The following is a 21,292-nucleotide window of genomic DNA, read 5'->3' on the forward strand; positions in this document are numbered from 1 at the left end:
CCCAGCCAGCCCATTTCCCAGGGAATCGTTATTGTTGGCCCCCTAGATAATGACATTTCATGAATTGAGCTGGAGCGTTTACAAGCGGTAAACACAAGCCGCAGCCCGGAGCTGGCTGGAGCGGGAACGCTTCCAGCGGCGGCTAACACGCCGCCGCTAACGCTATTCATCCTGAGCCGCGCTTTTCCTGTAAGATATACAGGGCAGGGATAACGGCCGTGATTAATGTCAAATTCTAAAGGCAGCCTCGACACAGTAATGAAGGAGGCGATTAATGAGCAGAATAATGGCGCCTGGTACCTGGCGCTCGAGCACCTCGGGACAAGTAATGGATCAAAACTTCATTTACCGATGAAATTTCGACCCGGCTTTACGGTCCCCTAAAACAAGACGTAAGCTGGGAAATGCCTTTGAAATGTAAATAGATGGAGATCCAGACGCTACCTAGGGAGGGCTGAGCTTCACCTCGGAGCCGAACTGACGGCTTGGATTGCGACAGTTCTGACGCATTCGAATTCAAACAAATGATCGTTTTCGCTGTTGTTGTTCTTTCTGTTGTTTTTGCGAGGCCTCTAAGAATGCAAAAATTTGAATATTTGAATTGTGAATAAAAAATTTTTTAAAAAAAGATTCGCAATAAATAAATAAAATGACTCATTCAGCCTCTGGGACCGAACCCAGGTGTCTGCTGGGCGTCTCATTTCCACCTCCGTCTCCAGCTGCCTCAACGCGTCCAGGAGTCGCAGCATACAAATGGCTGCTTCATTAGGTTCTTTTGGGCGTCTGGGAGGAGCGTGTCAGCGTTTGGACGAATTGTGTTTACGCCTCCCGCGCTGCAGAGGGCAGTCTGATTTAGGGATACCCGTGACTCAGCAGTAATCCCTGCCATTCCCTGGTGTCCCTGGCATTCCGTGGTCCCGCACAGTAAAATGTCCAGTGTTAATTAATCTCTAATGAAGTACTTATGAGTCCAGTAGGTAGAGTCGAGTAGAGTTGATTTAACACTGAACGTTTTCCAGTGTGGGACCCATGTCATAGCCATGCCTGTGCATAGCATGGGTGTCACCTGCCATCAAGGTCAATTAAGGGTCAATTAACTAATCCAATCTAAACAATTTAGTTGTTTGCCACTTGCACCTGCTTCATTTGACACCATTTTAAAATGGGCCTCTGTACCAGTTCATTATAGTATTCGGTCTGTATTCATTTATGTTAAATGATATACAGTAATAATTGGATATGCCCACACACACATACATTGACACACGCATACGCAGACACCACTCACTCTTTGCAGGATACTAATAATATACCTGGGGTATACTGCGGAGCTCTCTAATTATTTGAGCAGTGGGCTCCAGAGTGTGGCATACGTTCTGCAAGCCTTTGCATTGGTAATGAGCGCCTTAGCCTTTCAACAATGACGGTTTGTCTCACATCACAAAAAAAAAGAACTGCGTGTAAAATGGAATTTCAAGCAAACGACAGCCGTGGGCATGTTTTACGATCTAATTAAACAACTCACGGTGGCGGACTGGACCAGGTTAGTCATCATCCCGTGTCATGTGACAGACGAGCTCTCCCCACGACTGCCCGTGAGAGAAACGCACGGCTAGGTGGCCTTTAAAGGTTTAATGAGCGTAAAATTGCGCGTTAAACACCGTGCGGAGAATCCACAGAGCGGCCTCGCGCTCTCGTGCATGATATCTGTCCGGGAAACCGACGCACACGCTGACAGGAAGTCGGCCCCTCTCTCAGGACAGCGTTAAGGCAGGAGGTCTTCCTGGTGTGGAAACACCGCGGCTGCCTCCGTCAGACCTGGGGGGTCAGGCGTTAGGGCTCAGCCGACCGTAATCCGAAACGGAACAGCGCCCTGTGACCCCGGGTCCTGGCCCCGCGGCGGGAAACCTGACCCGGCCCGGCTGCAGCAAAGGCACACGGTCGCTATGGACACGAGGATTACTGTCTCAGCTCTCTCCTGCCTCTTGACAGGGCAAAATAAACCGCGGGGTGATTTGACAGGGACCTTAACGTGGACTTTACCCGAACACAGGAAATGGGTCATTTTAGATTTCTACTGAAGTGAAATATTTTGTGTGTTCTTTTTTTTTCTTTAACCAGGGAGGTTACCAGGGTGAACAGATGTTATTGGTAAAGAGACATTTCCTTCTCTGCCCTGAAGGAGTTTTTGACTTTCCTCATGGGTTTGTGGAATGAGAAAAATCTTCTAATACAAATATTTATTTAAATTCTCTCTCGCCTGTGATTGCTGTTTGACCAAAGCCAGTAATGGTAGTAATGGCGACCAAAATCCTGTGATACTACATCAAACACAGCTCTTATTACGGCAATACAAAGAGTATAATGATATAATATGAGATATTTAGAATCTAGAAGCCTATAAAATTTGACTTAAAACATAATAATTTGCACCGTTTTTTTTTTTATTCTTTATTGTATTCTGTTTTCCGTGGGCAGTCTGCGCTCGCTGCTGTGTCCTTCTCGGGCGTGAGACGGGATGTTTTTCACGAGGCGCCGGCGCGATGTGGGATCTGATAGAGCGCGGAGCGGAGAGGGGCGAGCCCGGCGCCGACGCTCCATCATAACAAATAAGAGGCTTCCGCGGGGGTCGTGTTTCGGTGATTAATTTTTTTTTTTTTCTCCGGCCAGCCTTTTTTTTCGCGGCTGTCCCGGGGCCCGGCGAAAATGAAGTGCGGGAGCGCCCTGTCCGGCGGACCCGCGGGCCTCCCGGTGAATTAGGACGCCTCTGAAGCCGAGCTATCGGTCACGGGGCGACTCCGCCCGACGTAATGAGCTTTTCCTAAACGGCCGCCGGTCGCGGTGCCTCGCTCCCGGGGGCCTCCCGCTCGAACCCGCGTAAGCCTTCGGCGGGGCGGCGTTTGCGTGATCGCCATGGCGGCGGCGGCCCTGACGCTCAACGCCACGCGCTTCCTGTGCGCAGGCCCCCTCGATAATTTAATCAATTAAGGGCTCTGATGAATTTGAGGGCGGGGGGGGGAAGCGCGCGTTATCGCCCTGGAGACGGGCGCCAGGTTGTCCTTCGGGCTGATTTATAACGATAGCGGAGCGCGCGGCGTGCTGAAGATCATTTAATAACGCGGCGGGGGCCGGGGCGAGGACGGCTGAATTATGGATGGCGCCCCTCCAGCGCCTCCTTCTTCCTCTCTCTCCCTTCTCTCTCTGTCTCGTTCTCTCCGTCCGTCTCTCTTCCGCCCGCGCACCCGCGCGCCGCGTGCTGCCGATGTGACGATGAGCGGCGCTGTCCCCGGGTCCGTCGGCCTCTGCGCGGGAATGATAATGCGCGCGTTAGTAAGACCGGGGATTTTACCCCAAAGACGTCTGGCTGGCGGTTCCTGCACAGCGGTGCTGAGCTGGGAAACGGGAGTTAAGACGCAGAGCATGTGATGGAGGGAATAGAATAAAAAAAGGAGAGGGAGAAAGAGAGAGAGAGAAAGCAAGGGAGAGGGTGAGAGAGAGAGAAAGAGCACAACATGGGTTCCAGTCTCCTCAGACTGCCAGAGAATTTATTTGTCTATAATTAAGGGTCAAACTTTATTGAAGAGTAAGAAAAAAAAAGAAGAAAAAGGAAAAAAAAAAAAAGACAGCCGTCGCCCTTGGATATTGTAACCGAGGGGATAGCAGAATGTTAATGCAACCTGTTCAGGGCTGTGCGCAGCGTTAGATGTTTAAATGATTAGAAATCACAAAGAAGCGAAAGGCGAGCCGGACGGACGGGGAGACGGCCTTGGCAGGTCTGGCGCGGGGACGCCGCGGGTCTCGGGCGGCTCGGGCCGCCGACGGTTTGGCAGCCGCCGCGGAGTTGGCCGGAGCGGGCCGGCCGAGCGCTCGCGGAGACGCCATAATGAGGGTCTCCTCAAACGCTGCCAGCTTTGGCTTCCTTCCTTTCTTTCTATTTTTTTTTCTCTTTTTTTCTTCTTCCCGCTGACCGACGCCCCCTCCGCCCCGCCATCAGGCCGGCAAATAGGAGCACGAATGCGCCGATCGATGCCGCCGCGTCCCCACGGCAACGGTGACCGGCCAGGTTGTTGTTGGGTCGCGACCCCTGATGATCTACCAGGATGCACCTCACCTCTCTGTCTCTCGCTTCTTTTATCCACATTTCCCAAGAGTGGTGCTGTAGGACAGTACGGCCAACTATGCCGCCATCCCTCCTGTCTAACCGTACTTGCCTGGAAAAAAAATGTCTGTGACTCGACATTGAATATTTATGGTGTAAATAGAACTAAATGCTTATTTATTTATATAGTTTATTTATTCATCTGCTTTTTTCAGGAAAGCTCTGAGTGGTTCTGCCTCTGCAGTGACTAAATAAGGTTTCAGGCTGTTTTCTGTGCCAAGCGGGGAGTATAAATAATGTGATGATCAGCGAGAAAGTTATGACTGAGCTAAGCTGATTCTTCATTAATTCAAAGTGAATTGAGGCTTTGATTAGAGGTTTTTACTGAAAGAAGAAGGCCCAGAGTAATTAACAGAGTTTAAGCAGGCTTATATTTCAGGTGTGTGTGCGTACAAGCGTGTGTGTGTGTGTGTGTGTGTTTGTGTTAGAGAGTTTTTTGGGATTTCTGCAGAACACATACACCTTCTTGTAAAAAAAGAAAAAAAATAAGCCTAATGAAATGGATACTGAAATAAAATTAATTATAGCATAAATGGTTCCCTGTCACCCATATCAACTCTTCTAGTAATAGCTATAAATTGAAGGTTTTCATAAGAGGCTAAATTATGCTGTAGCTACATTTTAAGAACCTAAATAAGCAGAGTAATAAGGGTTTATTAATTGGGTTGAAGTTAAAGTGAGCAAAACATTGAAGGCCTAACATAATGTAGGCATACCCTCCCACCTGAAAAATTTGACTTGGTAGATAATTGTTAAAAAATATTGAAATTGTTTTAGATTTGAAAAAAAAATGTCACTTCTCTGTTGGCAAACTCACGATACAGTATCTCTGTGGGTTTTGGGCTGTTGATTGGTCCTTATTAAACAAGTCCAGTATTCCATGCTTGTAAGAGCAGCATGTTCCCTTTTATACTCATGTAACCAACATCGGCAGAATTCAGTCGTAAATGTATATAAATGTACTGGAGTATACACTCAGCTCTTTTTGTTAAGACCTAAAGACCTGAACTACATTTCAGGATCAAAACGGGTTATGAGACTGTCTGTAATAAGTCCGAATTGTCTTCCTCCTCTCAGCCCTGCTGTACATGAGTGTGCTTGAGCTCTTTTCGTCAAAATTGCAAATTGTGGTCACTGAGCTGTGTTGTGTGGCCATAAATTAGCCAGACGGTATCTTATGTATCTCATATACTGTTTGAAATTGTCACTGCAGCTATCCATCATATGGCTAATCATTAAAACTGAGCATGTTTTGAGGCCGTCTTTGCCAAGAAAACATCAGCCCTTTGCGACCGGGTGCCGTAGCGAAGCCGAATCCATTCTTCGGGCTTTCTTTATTCCATAGCCACTTCGGCTGCTGCTCTCGGGCATCTGTTACTTTTAACGGATGCCGTTCCATCGCCGTCGCCATTTTTCACGTAAGCAGACGGAATCGTCATTATCGTCGGAGTTTCACGGAAACATGTGTTAATTGGGCCTGTATGCTAATGAGCAGTGGGGAAAGTTTTGATTTAGCACCCTTTTGCCTCCCTCCCCCTCTTCTATCTACCCCCCCACCCCCCACAACCCGAAGTCTCACTGCTGCCATGGATCAGTGCTGTTCATTGGTGGGGGCGTGGGGGTGGGGGGGTCATTTCCTCCCTTCCCTACCAGTGTGTGAACAGAACACCACTTATAGGAAGACACGCAACATGTTTTGGGCTCAGAAAAACCATTAATTATGAATGCCACTGCTCTGTTTGCTCAGATTAGTCCACGCCAATATCACCGCATTTCTGCGCTGTGTTGAAATCTGGGACATTTCTCTATCAGTTAATTAATTTATTAATATTTGCCTGCACCTGTGATCTGACACTTTTTTTTGTTTCTTTTTGATTGAAATGCAAATGAACCTCACATGCGTTCATTTTTATGAGCTCTGTTGCTCTGTTGCTTCCGTCTTTCCGCTCTCCGATTCGCCCACAGCCATTACCACCTTGCACCTTTCTCATGTCTCTAGATGGTGTTAAACAGGTGTGGGCTTGTGTGGTACTTGGATGGGAGACCTCTTTGGGAAAGCAAGTTGTTTCTGGAACGCTGTATTTGTTGATGGGCCTATAGGAGGCACTCTTCCATTTGGACCAACCAGAAAAAAAACTGTCATAAACATTTACAATAAAGTGTAGCATTAATTAATCTGCCTGATTAAAAGTACTGGGATGTGAATATGAAATATTATTTCTTCATGGTGATTTCTGAAAAAGTGTGGCCTTAAAAGGGTAAATAATTATTCTGCGGGCAAAACATGTCAAATTAAAAGCGCATTACTGTTCAGCGATTGCACTTATGGTGGGAGCCAAACGAGCAGACACAGCGGGGTCCCCTGGATGGAGCCTGCAAACCCCTGCTGTATAAACTGCAGTCTTTCTGATGAGATGCTAAACTGAGCTCTTGACTTACTGTAACAGTAAATACAGTGCAGTAAAAAAAGAAATACAATTTCGGTGCTACATAAAAAACCTTCTCTGGAAAAATTGCCTTCCTCAGGAACAGCTCTTTTGTTTTCCTTTTTTTAGTACGGCCACACAGGGTTTTTTGAACCAACTTTATTAGTCACAGAGTTAGGAGACATTTACAGTAGCATACTAGAGCTGTCCCGTGTAAAATGTGTGTAAGAAAAAAAAACTAAACAGAGGACCAAAAATACAATGCAACATATACAAAGATTTTACGTGACACTGAGGGCAAGTCACAAGTGCACCACGGTATGGCAAGTCAGTAGCATGTGTTTGTGTTCCCTCCTCCTGCACTGCATCATTGATCAGGCAGCCGCTCACTTTGTGATTTCACCTCCTGAATTCATCGAAGCGGGAGCTAGCTTTATGGCTCGGGGGTGGGGGGGGGTCGGAGCGGGGCGGGGCGGGGTGGGGTGGGGGTGGGATGGGGGGCGCTCCGTGGATCGACCCCTTTTTTTATCGCTGCCTTTGAGAAAGGCCACGTAATGCTTTATGATGGGGATAAACAAGGGTGAGGTAGCTGTGGGGGGGGGGGGGGTATGTGAGGCTGTGGAGCGGAGAACCCTCCGGAAAACGCGGAGAAAAGAGAGAGAGCTGTAAGGAGACGTTGATGGAAGCTGGAAGCCGACGGGGCACTCCGGGGCGAAGGCCCGAATCTGCCACGGAGGCGTGAGAAGGAAGAGGCTGCTGCTCCAAGCCGGCCTATCAGTGTTTTTCAATGCGCTTGTGGAGGGATTTTATCAGCTGTCAGTCACATGGGAAGTGTAGTCCTGAAAGGAAAAGGGACCTCGCCCAAGCTGCTGGTTTCCTCCGCCCGTAGCTTTCGCCACGGTAACGGAGTAAGTGGCACACAGTGTTCACACGCACTTACAGTGCCCCCACCCCCCCCCCCCTCCGCTTTATTATTCCTTGGCTGCTTACGCCATCGGGGGAATTGGCTTTGTTTTGAAAGCCCCGCCTCCCCTGTGTATTAAAATGAGATCATACGGCGTCTCTGGCCTTCGTCCCAGACAGCGGCCAGTGGAGGGCGGGGGGGGGGGGGGGGGGGGGGTGGAGGGTGAGGGGGGGAGGTGGGGTGGGGGGGTGGTACTTGGAGAGTGGGTGGAGACGAGACGCCAAGGCGGTGCCACACTCAGCGGGCACTGCCAGGGCTGTGGCAGAGGTGTGTGTATGTGTGTGTGTGTGTGTGTGTGTGTGTGTGTGCCTTAGGGGAGGTGTTCTCCTGTGTCTTTAATCATTAACCCAAACTCCTTTACAGTCTCCACTGCTCCTTCGGCGCTTACCGCCTTGATGCAGTTGTCAGGCTGCGCCCCTCCGCCATTAAAAGTTCAAATACGGGTGACTGGGGTCTCTGCGCTCGGCGGGGGGCCGGGGCGGGGGGGGGGAGGGGGTCTGAAGAACTGGCGGAGATCACTGAACACCGAACTGAACGTACGCCGTGTCCAGGAACTCGCTTGCGTAACTGTAATTTTTACATATTACATATTTACACAGCTGTTTGCCTGCTGATGCAATCCAGGTTAAGTGCTGCGCTCCAGGCTTCAGCAGCAGAGCAGAGCGCCCGGCAGAGATCTGAACGCTCGCCCTTAAAGCCCCTGGCCCCAGCCTCTGCACTGCACTACACTGCCAGGAGTCATAATAGAGTGGCACGAATCCAAGAATATGAAGAACAAGTTTTCTTTATAAGTGTTTCTGGCTGGACCGCAACAGCGGGGCCAGCCCTACAAACGCGAATGTCTGCGACTGAGTGAGTTGAGCGATGAAGTTATGCCATTGGTCGGCCGAGTTATGAAGTTCGGCCGGATGAAGTGTGTTAGGTCCAGCCATGTGCTAGGTTTTAACCCGGTCTTGTTTTATTTTTTTTTATAGGACTCTGACTTCTTCCAGTTATAAACATAATTATTAAAAAGATGGTGAAGTCCAGACCACAACTCTCAGCATAATAACTCTCTCTCGCTGCAACATTGTCACTTTGGTGCTCCGATGTAGGGGGGAAAAAAAAACACGGGAAAAAAAAACCGCATGACCTTTTGGAGATGTGTTTAATTTTCTCCCCTCTCGTGTTTGTCTCCCGTGCAACGCAATCGGAGCTCTTAGTTACCGAGGGCTGTTGTGGAAATGAGAGTTTTATTGGATTAGATAGCCCTGGCCTTTCCAGATCCAGTAAATAAATCAAGGCCACGCGCGCGGGAGAGTGCGCTCTGACACGTCCGGCGCGCGGAAGAATAACTACGCGGGTGGGGGGGGGCAAAGCAAACCGCCTCGTTGGGAGCCATTCATCACCGGGCGGCTCGGCTGCCACGCTCCAGACACCTTCGGCCGGCTTCCGCGCCTTTTCTCCGGCTCTCCAAAAACCCGCGCGGTGGCACCTAATTATTTTTCATAACTAGTTTTTTTCCTCCTCGCGTGCCGTGCGCTGTAGAATGTGCTGCCGGCAACAAAAAAAAGAAAAAAAAAGAGAAAAAAAGAAAACGCGCACAACACAGGGTATAATCAGTGAATGCATTAGTTTTATGGAATAAGTGGTTCCGTAATAGCTTATGCGATTTACATACTTAGTTTAATAGCGGTGTTTGAAAAAGAGAAGATGACGACTTCGCCAGAACTCTGGCCGTTCTTCGCGCCGTGTTTGATTTACAGTACGGTTGCGGCGAATGACACGTGTTCTCAGTGAGTCAAAGACAGCTCCGGCTTGTTTATTCCTCAGCTGGTGCACCAGGGGGCGGAGCTGGCAGCTGACACCCTGTGATTGACAGCTGTGGCCTCTTGGCAGCGGAGAGAGTGTTGCTGGGAGCGGGTAGAGACTGAGCAGTCTGTCTCCGCGCTGGCCGAATCTTGGCTGGGCTGTGTGTGTGTGTGTGTGTGTGTGTGTGCGTGCGCCTGGAGAACAAAAAACTGTTCTCCTGGCTTTTCGAAAAATAAGCACCACAGTTCCAGCGGTACAATCAATACATCATTCAGCCGGTGTGTCGTGTCCACACGGCGGTCCCAGAAAGCTCATATTGGGTGTTCCTTCGCATGGCAGAACCCCCTGATCCCGGGTGACAAGCTGTAGGTGGCTGAAATTTTTCATGTTACACATTTGCACAGCTGGATATTGACTGTAGGAGCTCGGGGGTGAGCAGCTGTGCCCCGCACGGAATTGCATCCAGCACAGCGCTCTGAACGGCCGTTCCACACTGCCGGGCCATCCATATGTAGTGTCAACCCAATCAGGTGTTAGAATTTGCAATGTAGAAATGTTGAGCAACGCCGCCATGGTGACTCCGTTTTTTAATGGGTCCCGTTCCTGTTTCCCCGCAGTCTTCCGGGGCCCGTAGTTCGGACCGGAGAGCCCGGTCACTCCAGCGGCGCCTCGGGAAGCTCCAGCGAATCGGAAAGCAGCTCGGAGTCGGACTCGGACAGCGAGAGCAGCTCCAGCGACAGCGAGTGCAACGGCGCCTCCCGAACCGCCACGCCCGAGGTAGACCCCGCCCCCGCCCCCCTGCCCCCCCGCCCCCCGCCTCCCGCATGCTTCACAAAATCACCGCCAGTAGAACACACTGTATAGACAGATAGACTATTTATCATCCTCCAAGAGATTTGTCTTCACTGTCAGTTCATCTACAATACGCATACGCAAAGCCCAAAGTAACATTTCCACATGTAGTTTGCATCACACACATTCAACCAGCATCCCTGTGTACATTCAGCAAGTGCGACTTGTTTACACGCATACGCAGGTGCGACATATTGGGTACATTTCGAACGTGGGTGTTTGTTCAGCGCTAATATGCTTGGTCACGGATGCACATTGCTGATTTAATGCATCCCGATGCCAAAAAGAGATTGAAACTTGAACATAACACGAGCTGCTAATGTATTTGCTTAATGCTACATTTTCTAATTTTCTCAGAACAACCCACAAGGGCATTTAAAAGCCTAGATAGCACTTAATTTATTCACACAAGGGGAGTCGTATATGTACCTTTACTTTGACTTACCATTGCAAGAAATACGCAGAGACGTAGAGAGAGAGAAAGTTGGAGCCGTGTGGTAATTTCTTTCCTCCACAAGACTTGGAAAGAAGAGCCCTGTACTCAGGGTATGTCTGAAGAGTTCTCCTGAAAACTTAATTAGCTTCTTTGGAGCCACACCATGGTGGTTTTTTTGCGCTGAGCATGTTCCACTTCAGTAAACAGTTCTCACCGAGGCTCTCCCAAGGCCCCGGAGTGCAGAGCCACCGTCTCTCAAACCGAGGTCGGCCAATCAGATGCCTCCTGCTCCTCGGGTCGGGAATGCACTCGTCTGTTCGAAATTTCGCCTTCTTGAAAAATTTAACTTTACCGGCGATTTTTATTTTAGCAGTCCGAGAAGCCTCAGAGTGTCTCAGCCCCACTGATTTGTCAGTTTTTTACGGAGTTCGTTATTGTCATTAGGGGGTCCCTTTGACTCCAAACTCGGCATTTCACATTGTAATGACCAAAAAAAAACCTGCTGCCAAGCCGAGGCGGCGTAAATTCAGGCTCTGCGGAGTGAAATAGTGTGGAAGATTACCTTTTATGGGCCCTTGCATCTGATTGAATCGCGCGCTAACCAAGCTTTACGGCTGGCCGTTTTAATGGAGCCCTGCTCTCTCCCGCTCATTCTCTCTTCTGCTACTTTTCTCAATGATTTGCTAGCATTTAGTAAATCGTTCAGGACAGTCTTTATGATTTCATTTGAGAGATTTATCCCTCACCGCGAAGCATAATGCCACACAACAAATGATGTGTGGTAAAGTGATTGATGGGGACCCTTCATGCGTGCTTTTCAGATGCCTGAGCACCACTAGTGTGAAGGCGTTCTTAAATATGGCCGCTGGTGCCTTCGCCCGTGGTGTTCTCTTTGTTTTTTCGTTTTTTAAAGCCTAATTTATCCACACGCTATCTTACCCCGGTTCTCCAAGGCCTCGATTTGATGAATTGCGGCCCTTAACTTTGACTAACCCTTAAAAGTGTTACTCACCAAAATGCCAAACTTTGTTTGTGTAGACAAAAAGTAAATACTTCAGCTGAAATGCAATGTTCCGCGGTTTTAGGAGATTCATTTGTTTTTTTTTATAGACTCGGGTTCCAGGTTCCAGTGTTTCCCTCTAACACTTTGATCGATATCTTCCCCATTTCCACAGCCTGAGCCTCCGTCTACGAACAAGTGGCAGTTGGACAAGTGGCTAAATAAAGTGAATCCGCACAACAAGGCCCTGATCAACACCCAGCCAGAGAGCCATGTGCTCGGAGGTGCCCAGCCTGAGGACGGCCAGGCCGCGGAGGCCCAGGGAACGGGCAAGGGCAAGGCGGGCGTCCCGCTGGCACCGCCGGACGCCAAGGACCGGGCGCTGCTCAGTCCCGTCCGGGAGAAGGCCAAGCCCAGGACCGGCCAGAAGGCCCCCGAGGGCAAGAGCGCCAAAGTCAAATCCCCCGCCAGCGCGGAGCTGGCCCCGCCGAGGCGCAGCACGGGCAAGAAGCAGCCCAAGAAGGTGGAGCGCTCCTCCAGCACCGAGGAGCACAGCAGCTGGCCCAAACCTGGCAACCCCAGCGTCACGCCCAAGGAGAAGGAGCCGCCGCCTCCGGACCCGCCCAAACCCAGGAGCAGGGGCGCGGGCAGCAAGACCGCCCCCAGGAAGGAGCCCCGCCCCCCTCCTGCGCCCGCCCCTGCCCCGGCCCCCGTCCAGGACAAGAAGAAACACCGGGGGCCCAGCAAGATCACCCCCAAATCCAAGGAGTTCATCGAGACGGAGTCGTCGTCCTCTGAGTGCCACTCGGACCCCGAGGAGCTCCTGAAGGTCCCGCCCCTGTGCCCGGGGCCGGGGGGCCTGGGGCTCCTCAAAGCCAAGGACTGCAACAGCAACGTCCTGAGCGTGTGCAGCCTGGCCAGCAGCAGCGGCGCCTCCATCCCGGACCCCCTGGAGGACCCCCTCCTCTCGCCCATCCCCGTCGTCCAGAGCGAGCTGCTGTCCCCCCTCAGGGACCTGGACGAGATCAAGTCGCTGTGGGTCAAGATCGAGCTCAGCCTCCTGTCCCGGGTCCCCGGGCGGGACCCCCCCGAGCTGCCCCCGGTCAAGGCCGAGCCCCGGGACGGCGGCGCCAAGCACCGGCGGCAGTCTCCGGCCTCCACCCCCGCCGAAAAGCCGCCCAGCAAATCCAAGAGGAAACACAAGGCAAGAGCGCCTTCGCGCACCGCCTCTAGTCAGTCTGACCACTCCGGTCTGCAGACGTATCGACTCTGAGTAGGTTGACTGTGTTTGCGCTATGTTGTGATGTTTCCCCTAACCCCGCCCCCCCCCCCCCTCCTCCTCCCACAGTCGGAGAACTGTGACGCCCTCAGCGGCAACAAGAAGCTACGGCTGGAGAAGGACTCGCTGCTCCTCCCCCCCTGCATATCCCCCATCCACAACCACAAGGCCACCAGCACAAAAGAGTGAGTAGGGCTTCCGCCCGTCCGTCTGCCACGCTCGGTCCGCCGTCGCTCTCTCTGGCCCCGCGGGCAGCACCGAGAGCCTAACTGCCTCGTTCTCTCAGCTTCGGGGGGTGGGGGGGGGCAGAGGTGAGGGTCGTCCGCGATGGAAGCGGAGCTCCCTCAGTGTATCAAAGGATCGGGGGCGTACAGGGTCCCGTGTGGAGGGAGTCCGCGCGCAGGTCCTGCCCGCCGGTCTGCGTCGTCCAATCGCATTAAGGGACAATTTGAGACTGACACACGGGCGCATGCACGCTGCGGCTAATTTTAGATTTTCAATTAGGGGTGGCGAGGGCGGCGGTTTTTCAAAAGGGGCGGGACAGGCGAGGGTCGCCAGGTCTGTCCCCCCCTGGCCCAAACTCTCCTCCGCACTGCTCTGACACTAATTGCTCTGGATCTCTTAAATGGGATCACCTTTCTGTGAAGCAGGCGTTCTGGCTCACACCTGGAGACCCTGTGATTTTGCCTTCTCAGCAGCTTTTTATTATATGAAGAGATTACCATTTGCTTACTATTTTAGTCAAATGGGAGGATCCCTACACCGTTTAGTAATTACATAAAGCTCTGAGATATTGGTCTTTTTTTGCCTTGAAACAAAATATTGTTGTGTTTTAAATGGGCTGGGATACATAATCACACACACACACACACAGGTATACATTATTCACACACACACACACACACACAAACACACAGGTATACATAATTTTGACATATTTCCTAATGCTTCAGGCACTCTACACCTTTGTAAGCATATTCTGCTCTGTCGTATCCCCCAGAGTTTTTTGTGATGGAGGCAAAAATAACCCGGTTGTGTAAAACAGTAAAAAGTGTTGTAGCAAAGTAATAAATATTTTTTTCCCCTGCGTCCTCAGGGGGGTTTCAAACCCCATATTGATTCAGCGCTCCGATGTATACCGTGCAACTTTTCAACTCCACTTTTTTTTTTTTTTCTCTCCAAGTGTATAAAATGCTTCAATGATAACCCTGGTCCCCGTGTGGGAAAAACACAGTTATTTTGATACCGTTTCGCTGGGAATGGTATCCCGATGAGTTCCCCAGTGAGACAAGCCCTGCTCTGCAGTCCTGGAGTGGATCTTATAGCTACTGTAAATATAACCGCAAGTGGCCCCTGTCACATCAAGCTGTCGTTCCAGTGCTTGGTCAATCAATATTTTCAGCTCGTCGTTGCAGCAGGGTTATTTCTGGTCTGGTTTCTGTGCCGTCCTTCAGGGTCCAGTTAAGGGAAAATAAAATAGAAAAAAAAAATTCTCGGTAGATTTTTTTCTCATCTTTTTTTTTTTTCAGTTGGAGTTTGTCTATGGGGTGTTTGCATCTCAGGCAATACACCAGTGTTCACTGATGCCACATATCCATGCAGACATTAGCATGTATTGGAGAACAAATGGTGGAGGTAGCATTTACAAACACGGGGTTGTTCAAGAATACATGCGTGCAGTAATGTGTGGCCCTGTGAAAATTATGTATGGAGTGGTTACAGTGCATGTTATTGAGAGCTGGATATTGCAGCAACCATATAGTTTCAGCTGAAATCTTTGTATTTTTGTCTGTGTCTCTCAAATTGATACCTGATTACTTGGTCTCCAACACAAATACAGCTGGCTCATTTATCTATTTGGCACGTGTGCGTGTGTGTGTTACGTGTCCACACACGGGTGTCAATACATGTGTGTGGTTGTGTGCCTGCGTGTATCCACATGCAAAAATATTATCTGTGCACAGCAATTTATATTTCCAGACATGGCCAACCTGGTATAGCTGACCAAATGTTTTCTACAGTTTTTATAGCACGCATTTGAATGGTGCAGTCATACTGTATACATTTCTGAGTATTTTCCCTCCAGGGATGGCATATTGTTGTATAAGCACTATCAGGGTGATTTGGCTTAATTACCCACAAAAGCGATGACTCATGTTCCAGGGGACTATATTCATATTATAATGGTCTAACAAGCAGCATGAATATTAAGTGCCTTCTGACGGCCATTTTCGAGTTTACCGGTTCCTCTGCAGCGCTGCAAGGCCTGTTCACAAAGCATAAAGTAACACTTTCATCATCCAAGCTGCCACTGTAATGGCAGAAGTGGTGTTTGTTCTCCAGACCGGCTGGCTTTTCTGAGAATGCAGAATCCCCTCCAAATGTGTAATGTGAGCTGGTATGGGGCTGCAGCCCAGTAAGTCATTGTTATCTTCTTCTGGTGCCCACCGCCACCCCCCACCCCGTCCCGTCCCACGCGCAGCTCGTCGAAGAAGCAGCCCAGAAAGAAGGAGGACCGGCTCCTGCCCCCCCTGCTGTCCCCCCTCTCCGACGAGCCCGTCCGCCAGCGCAGGAGCAGCGAGTGCAGCTCCTTCAGCCAGGAGGGCGGCGCCAGCGTGCCCAGCGCCTCCAACACCAGCTGCTCCTTTCCTCCGTCCTCCTCTTCCTCCTCCTCGTCCTCCTCGCACAAGCACCGCAAAGGGGACGGCAAACCCGCCGCACATTCCAAGGCGAGCTAAGCGGAAAGCCTGGTCATTCCGCTGACCAGAAAAAAAAAAACTCACTAAGCTTATAAATTCCGTTTTGATGGCAGTGTTTGGCAGGTTGGAAAGCTAGTTTAGCTGTTTTCATGTTGCGCATAAGGCTTTGTCAACCTAGATTCAAGCGCACCTTCGTAAACCCAAGGAAACATGTTCTTCACCCTTTTACGCTTTCAATATGTCGTGCAGTCAAGATGTTAACAGAAAAATACAGATATAGATGTGATATGATATAGATATGTTGTCAAATGTAATGTTTGATTTACTCTTAAGTTATTTCCGAGTGATGATCAATATCAGGCATAATATATATTTAAAAAGTCACAGATTTTATTTTTATATGCAGATTTATCCTATATCCAATGGTTAACAGCATTTTTGTTGTGTGTCTATACTTAGGGAAACAAAATGAGGACTGTGTAATTCAGTGGGTGTAAATATTTCAGGGCTGGACATTTACTTTAGATCATTTCTTTGCTTAAGGCTTCTTTCAACATTTCCTGTGTTTTTCCTTATTTAATCGCCCTTTGGAGGGTGCTGAGGATAGCTTTGAAGACATGAATATCGGTCCCATGTGTTGAATAACCACCCCCCCCCCCCAATTTAATCTAAGAAACTGAAGAGGCGATGAGCCAGAAATGTATTAGCGGAAAAATATCCTTGACGAAACAAGTGCTTCATTGTTGGAAAAGCGAAGGACGCTAATTATCATTTTAATTGTCCCCGCGTCTCGCAGGAAGAGGATGCCCACGGCAAGCCTTCCAGCAGTTGCCACGGCAACGGTCAGCCCGACCCTGACCTTTGGTCCACCCCGTCGTCCACGTCAATGGACCACTCGGAACCCCGGAGGCCCAAGCTGATGTTCAATGACACGTACGTCTCCGGGAAAATTTTGTGGAAGATTAAACCGGGACAAAGCTCGCCCGCCCACTACACACAAATCATAGACCCGGGTTCGAGCAGGTTCCATTTGGCTATTTTAACCATCCATTATGCATTATTAACAAAAAGCCATCGCTTCCCAGCGAGCAGCGACTGGGTCAATGGTTTCATTTAGTTCTATCCTTTGTATAATCGGATTGTTTCAGTGCGAGGCAAATGACACATTGTTCCCAATAATTTCACTCTGGGAGCTATATTCATAATACTTTTTTTTTTTTTTAATGCGGTACAGAAGCCAATAGAGAGATGAAATTATGTTTCAAATGGTGCTGCGCTTCATGTGTACATGGCAAATAGTTATCTTCCCTTTCGCACATTTAAAATTCTGGAATAATTTCTTCAACGGATTCAGAAAGTTGCTGTAATTGCCTGGTTGACCTTGGCAGCGAACAAAAAAAAGGCTTCGCAAAAAATAATGTTTGCCCATCACACAGGCAACTTTAAAAATGTATGAATTGAATATTCTGAAGATAAGACTCACTGAACCGTGCGCTTTGCCGACACCCTCCACAGATTACACAATGCAGACTACTATATGCAGGAAGCCAAGAAGTTAAAGCACAAAGCGGATGCACTGGTAAGAACGGTTTTATTTACTTGTTAAGGTGACATTTTTAAGGCGCGAAGGACTGCAGGTTGACTGTTTGTTTTTCCGTGTGCCTGGTAGCCTTGTTAAAATGGCAGTTTTAAGACGCAAATGACTGCAGGCTGATCGTTTGTTTTCTCATGAGCTGGCGGTGATCAAACTCTCAAATGAACGGAGAAAAAACCCACAGTATCTTTCGGCGTGCATTGGATAGATAATACTGCAGCAATAGTATTATAGCAATAAGAATTAATAGCTAATTTTAGTCTAACAATATGCCAACAATGGCCAGGACTGGAGTGGCGGACGGTTCACACAGAAGCGTTTCCTGCGTGAGTGAGACGATGTGAAAAGAGCTCAAACGGAGGATTCATACATTGTGCCTCCCTTCAGCAAAGAGCTCTTCGCGTGATTTACAAACAGGCTCATATAGGGCTCCAGTAATTATTCCAGCAATTATCTCTCACGCCGTTGTCCTTTATTGAAAGTTACATCTCCGAGGCCATAAATTTGAAAACCTGGATGTAAAGCCGGCCATGAATACAAAGTGGGGGGGGAATTGATAGCCCGTGTTACGCGATTGTAATGGGCGAGGTGTAATGAATCTCTCTCTCGCCGCCCCGGCCTGTGTTTAAGGGTCTCACTTAAGTGAGCGAAGAGCCTCCTTCGCGGTGAGATTCTCTGCGGACGGGAGCGCAGCCTGCAGTCGGGTGCTGATGCGTACGTCCCCCGGCAGTGAGGGTTTGAGAGAAACGCGGCGCGATTTGGTTCTCGTATTAGATTGCATCAGTAGGAGTGAACGAGCTGAGGGGAAAACCCGCGGGAGTCTTTAGGCCCGTGAAGTAATGACACCGAAATAACATTTGTTTGCCATCGCCCCTGAGTTCATTTCCGATGATAACTGTTTGTGGGCTTTTTTTTTTGCGAGCCGTTGTTCTAGGCGGGAATTCTCGCGCATCTCTCTTGCTTTCCTCACGTGTGTAATCCCGCTTTTTTTTGTTTTTTTGTTTTTTGTTTTTTGTTTTTTTTTCCCGCCTCTGCCTCGCAGCAGGACAAGTTCGGCAAAGCCGTGAACTACGCCGACGGCGCCCTGTCCTTCATCGAGTGCGGGAACGCCATGGAGCGGGACCCGCTGGAAGCCAAGTCGCCGTACACCATGTACTCTGAGACCGTGGAGCTCATCAGGTTAGCGCCTGCCCCCCGCCCCCTGCCCCCCCAACCCCCCCCCGCCCTGCCTCCCGCTCTCCCGGCTCCACCCCCCAAACCCCGGGCCTCCGCCCCCGCGAAGCGTCCCGCGATGACCCGCCGCCGAGCGGCCCCGTCCCGCTAGTCGAGCAATTAGCGCCGCTCATTTCATTAGCGTCACCCAAAATTGAAATGGATGGACCCCGCGCAAACACCGCGGCCCCCGAGAGATCGCTGCACCGCTGATTGAAATCTTTTCATCAAAAGCCATTATATACTAATGAGTCAAGAGGCTGGCCATTCCACAGGCCCGCTCTGAGCCTCCAGCACCTTCTGCTGATGCCACGCGTTATTTTATCACTCAGTTCTCCGGCCCCTGGGGGTTAGATTGCAATGCTGCGCTCTGTTACATTTATATTACGTTGTGTAGCATTGTAACATTACACAGTGTCGTAGTGTTACGCATAACGTTGCGTTCTATTACATTACATTACGTTGTGTAGCACCGTAACATTACATAATTTTGCAATGCTACAACTTGTAATGTTGCATTCTCTTACATTATATTACATTGTGTGGCACTGTAACATTACACAGTGTTGTAGTGTTACGCATAATGTTGCGTTCTATTACATTACATTACGCTGTGTAGCACCGTAACATTACATAATTGTGCAGTGCTACAACGTGTAATGTTGCATTCTCTTACGTTATATTACACTGTGTGGCACTGTAACATTACACAGTGTTGCAGTGGTACACATTTGTGATGTTGCTTTCTATTACATTATATGAAATTATGTACCACCGTAACATTACATACACGTCACAAGGTCATTCCACAATGACATTTCACACCTGTCTGATGCCGGGTTTTTGTTTTCGCAGGTATGCAATGAGGCTAAAGAACTTCACCAGTCATTCCGCCACAGTGGCGGAGAAGAAGCTAGCTGTCCTGTGGTAAGCTGTACGGGTTTTTTAAACGTCTCCTTCGCCGCCGTTCTTGACGTACTTCGCACGTGACACGTTTGGTTGTAATTCCTCCACGGCAGGCGGTGAATGTATCGTTGTGGCGGGAAGGGGCAAGCGAGCTTATTAGCTGTAGCGGGGTGTGCGTGTGTGGGCGCACGGGGCTGGAGCTGAAATCCATTGCTAAGTAAACGCTAAGTCCTCTGACTCGCAAAAACACTGTTTATCTCTGCCCCGCCATCGCACTTCACAATCGGATGTATCTGTAAGGGTGCTTTAAGACGCAGCCAAAGCACTTCATCAGCTTAAAGTGGATCATTATTCTTGTATTTCATTAAGCTATTAGGGGATAACTAATGATTTTCTCTAGGCAGCTGCCGAAACGTATATTCTCATGCCGACGGAGAGAGAGCGAACGCGATGCCTGTCAAATATCAGTGGCTTGTTTGTCTCCTGGAAGAACGTTACACTCTCTGTGGACGCCAGAGAATCTAGCCCCAATTCAGGCTAACAGCAGCGTCCTTTCTCCTTAACCTTGAGCAACAACTTACCGCAAATGTTCACGTTTTAACTGACTCGACATTCCTATGGGCTGAACTGCACTTAAGGATCATTGTTCATCGCTGTGGAGTAGACGCTCGCTTGCGAGGTATTCAGTCTTGTAGATGATTATTAGACTAATTGCCCAGCTTAAGTGCACCATGCTCTTAAGGATAATTGCATGTTGTACATCATGATTAAATAATTGTTATGATGCATATCCTAAAGGAATTCCTGTCTGATGCTTATCTGTTTTAGCTTTTCTTCCTCAGCATGTGTGTAATATAATGACACAAAATTCAGAACAAAGTGTTTCTGCTGTCAAATTGACTGAAGACATAAAGCAAAGGCCTAAGGTGGACAGGGAGGCAAGTGTCGGATGATAAAACCAGGGGCATCATCAGGATTAATAAGGATGAATAGATGATCTGAGAGGTGAATTCGATGCACTCAGAGGCAGAGATTCTCAGTCATACAGTCTGCACACTCACTCCACCCACAGTGCCTGCTGTTCGAGGAGCAGCGGCACATTTGCACATCTGCTGTTGTGTGTTAGGCTGGAGGAGCTTTTGAGAAGCCTGCCGTATGACTTATTAGTATGACAGAGTGGCGGTGATGTCGTGGGGCTCGTGCATATGTCACGGGCAGCTGGCGCGTCACGCTCTCCGTGCCGAAAGGTCGCTCGTCCCACCGCCGTGCGGCGGTTCCCGTTCTCCGAAAGGGCCCTGCGGAAAACACGGCGTCTGGGACGCGGTGTCGCCCGGCCGCGCGTTCGCCGTTCGTCTTTCTTTCATCGCCCCGGCGCTTTCCCCCCCCCAAAACAACGGGCCTGTCACTCCGCCCCGCCCCACCCACGAGAGGTCGCGTCCATGAGCTCAAAATGGCCTCCGTCTGTCAGGTGACGGAGGTCGTGGCGACGCCCGTCGTTCGGATGCTCGGAGAGCGTGTGGATTTTGGCACGACCTGCCCAATCCTCGATGCGCCCCGCGGTGTGTGTCAGTGGAGGACGTCAGTGGCTTTGCACAAATTCATACATCACTGACGTTTGTGTTCGTTGTTTCTTTTATCCCTGCAGCTATCGATGTTTATCACTCCTGTACTTAAGAATGTTTAAACTGAAGAAGGATCACGCACTGAAGTATTCCCGCTCTCTTATGGAGTATTTCAAGGTAACAGTCATGCTTCCCTCTCGTCAATGTTTTATGTAAAGCAAGCAAGAGGGGGGGAACAATAGCCAACAGCTCATATTAGTAAATATTAGTATCTGAGTCTAATTTATTTAATCAGAATTGTGTGTGGTAGAATTGGCTTGTAGAAGTGCGTTTAATCATTAATGATTTCATGCACATTTTAAATGCCAATCATGTTCCAAATTAGTGTACAAATTGAATTTATACACTCTGC

At 49.4% G+C, this 21,292-nt stretch overlaps 1 protein-coding gene across 2 annotated transcripts in view; it reads left to right on the top strand.

The window, feature by feature from the left end:
• The window catches only part of aff2 (AF4/FMR2 family, member 2), a 175,809-nt gene that overhangs the window by 145,530 nt on the left and 8,987 nt on the right, over positions 1 to 21,292 (top strand). The window contains exons 10-18 of one of the 2 annotated variants that reach the window (XM_064329362.1): positions 9,958 to 10,117; positions 11,804 to 12,832; positions 12,977 to 13,092; positions 15,390 to 15,636; positions 16,403 to 16,539; positions 17,122 to 17,185; positions 18,246 to 18,379; positions 19,268 to 19,339; positions 20,964 to 21,057. In XM_064329362.1, the coding sequence (XP_064185432.1) occupies positions 9,958 to 10,117; positions 11,804 to 12,832; positions 12,977 to 13,092; positions 15,390 to 15,636; positions 16,403 to 16,539; positions 17,122 to 17,185; positions 18,246 to 18,379; positions 19,268 to 19,339; positions 20,964 to 21,057 (2,053 nt within the window). Of the gene's footprint in view, positions 1 to 9,957; positions 10,118 to 11,803; positions 12,833 to 12,976; positions 13,093 to 15,389; positions 15,637 to 16,402; positions 16,540 to 17,121; positions 17,186 to 18,242; positions 18,380 to 19,267; positions 19,340 to 20,963; positions 21,058 to 21,292 lie in introns of both variants that reach the window. The other variant, XM_064329361.1, reaches the window with a different exon arrangement.

This window comes from Anguilla rostrata, chromosome 3 (assembly GCF_018555375.3).
Source record: "Anguilla rostrata isolate EN2019 chromosome 3, ASM1855537v3, whole genome shotgun sequence".
Classification (NCBI taxonomy): domain Eukaryota; kingdom Metazoa; phylum Chordata; class Actinopteri; order Anguilliformes; family Anguillidae; genus Anguilla; species Anguilla rostrata.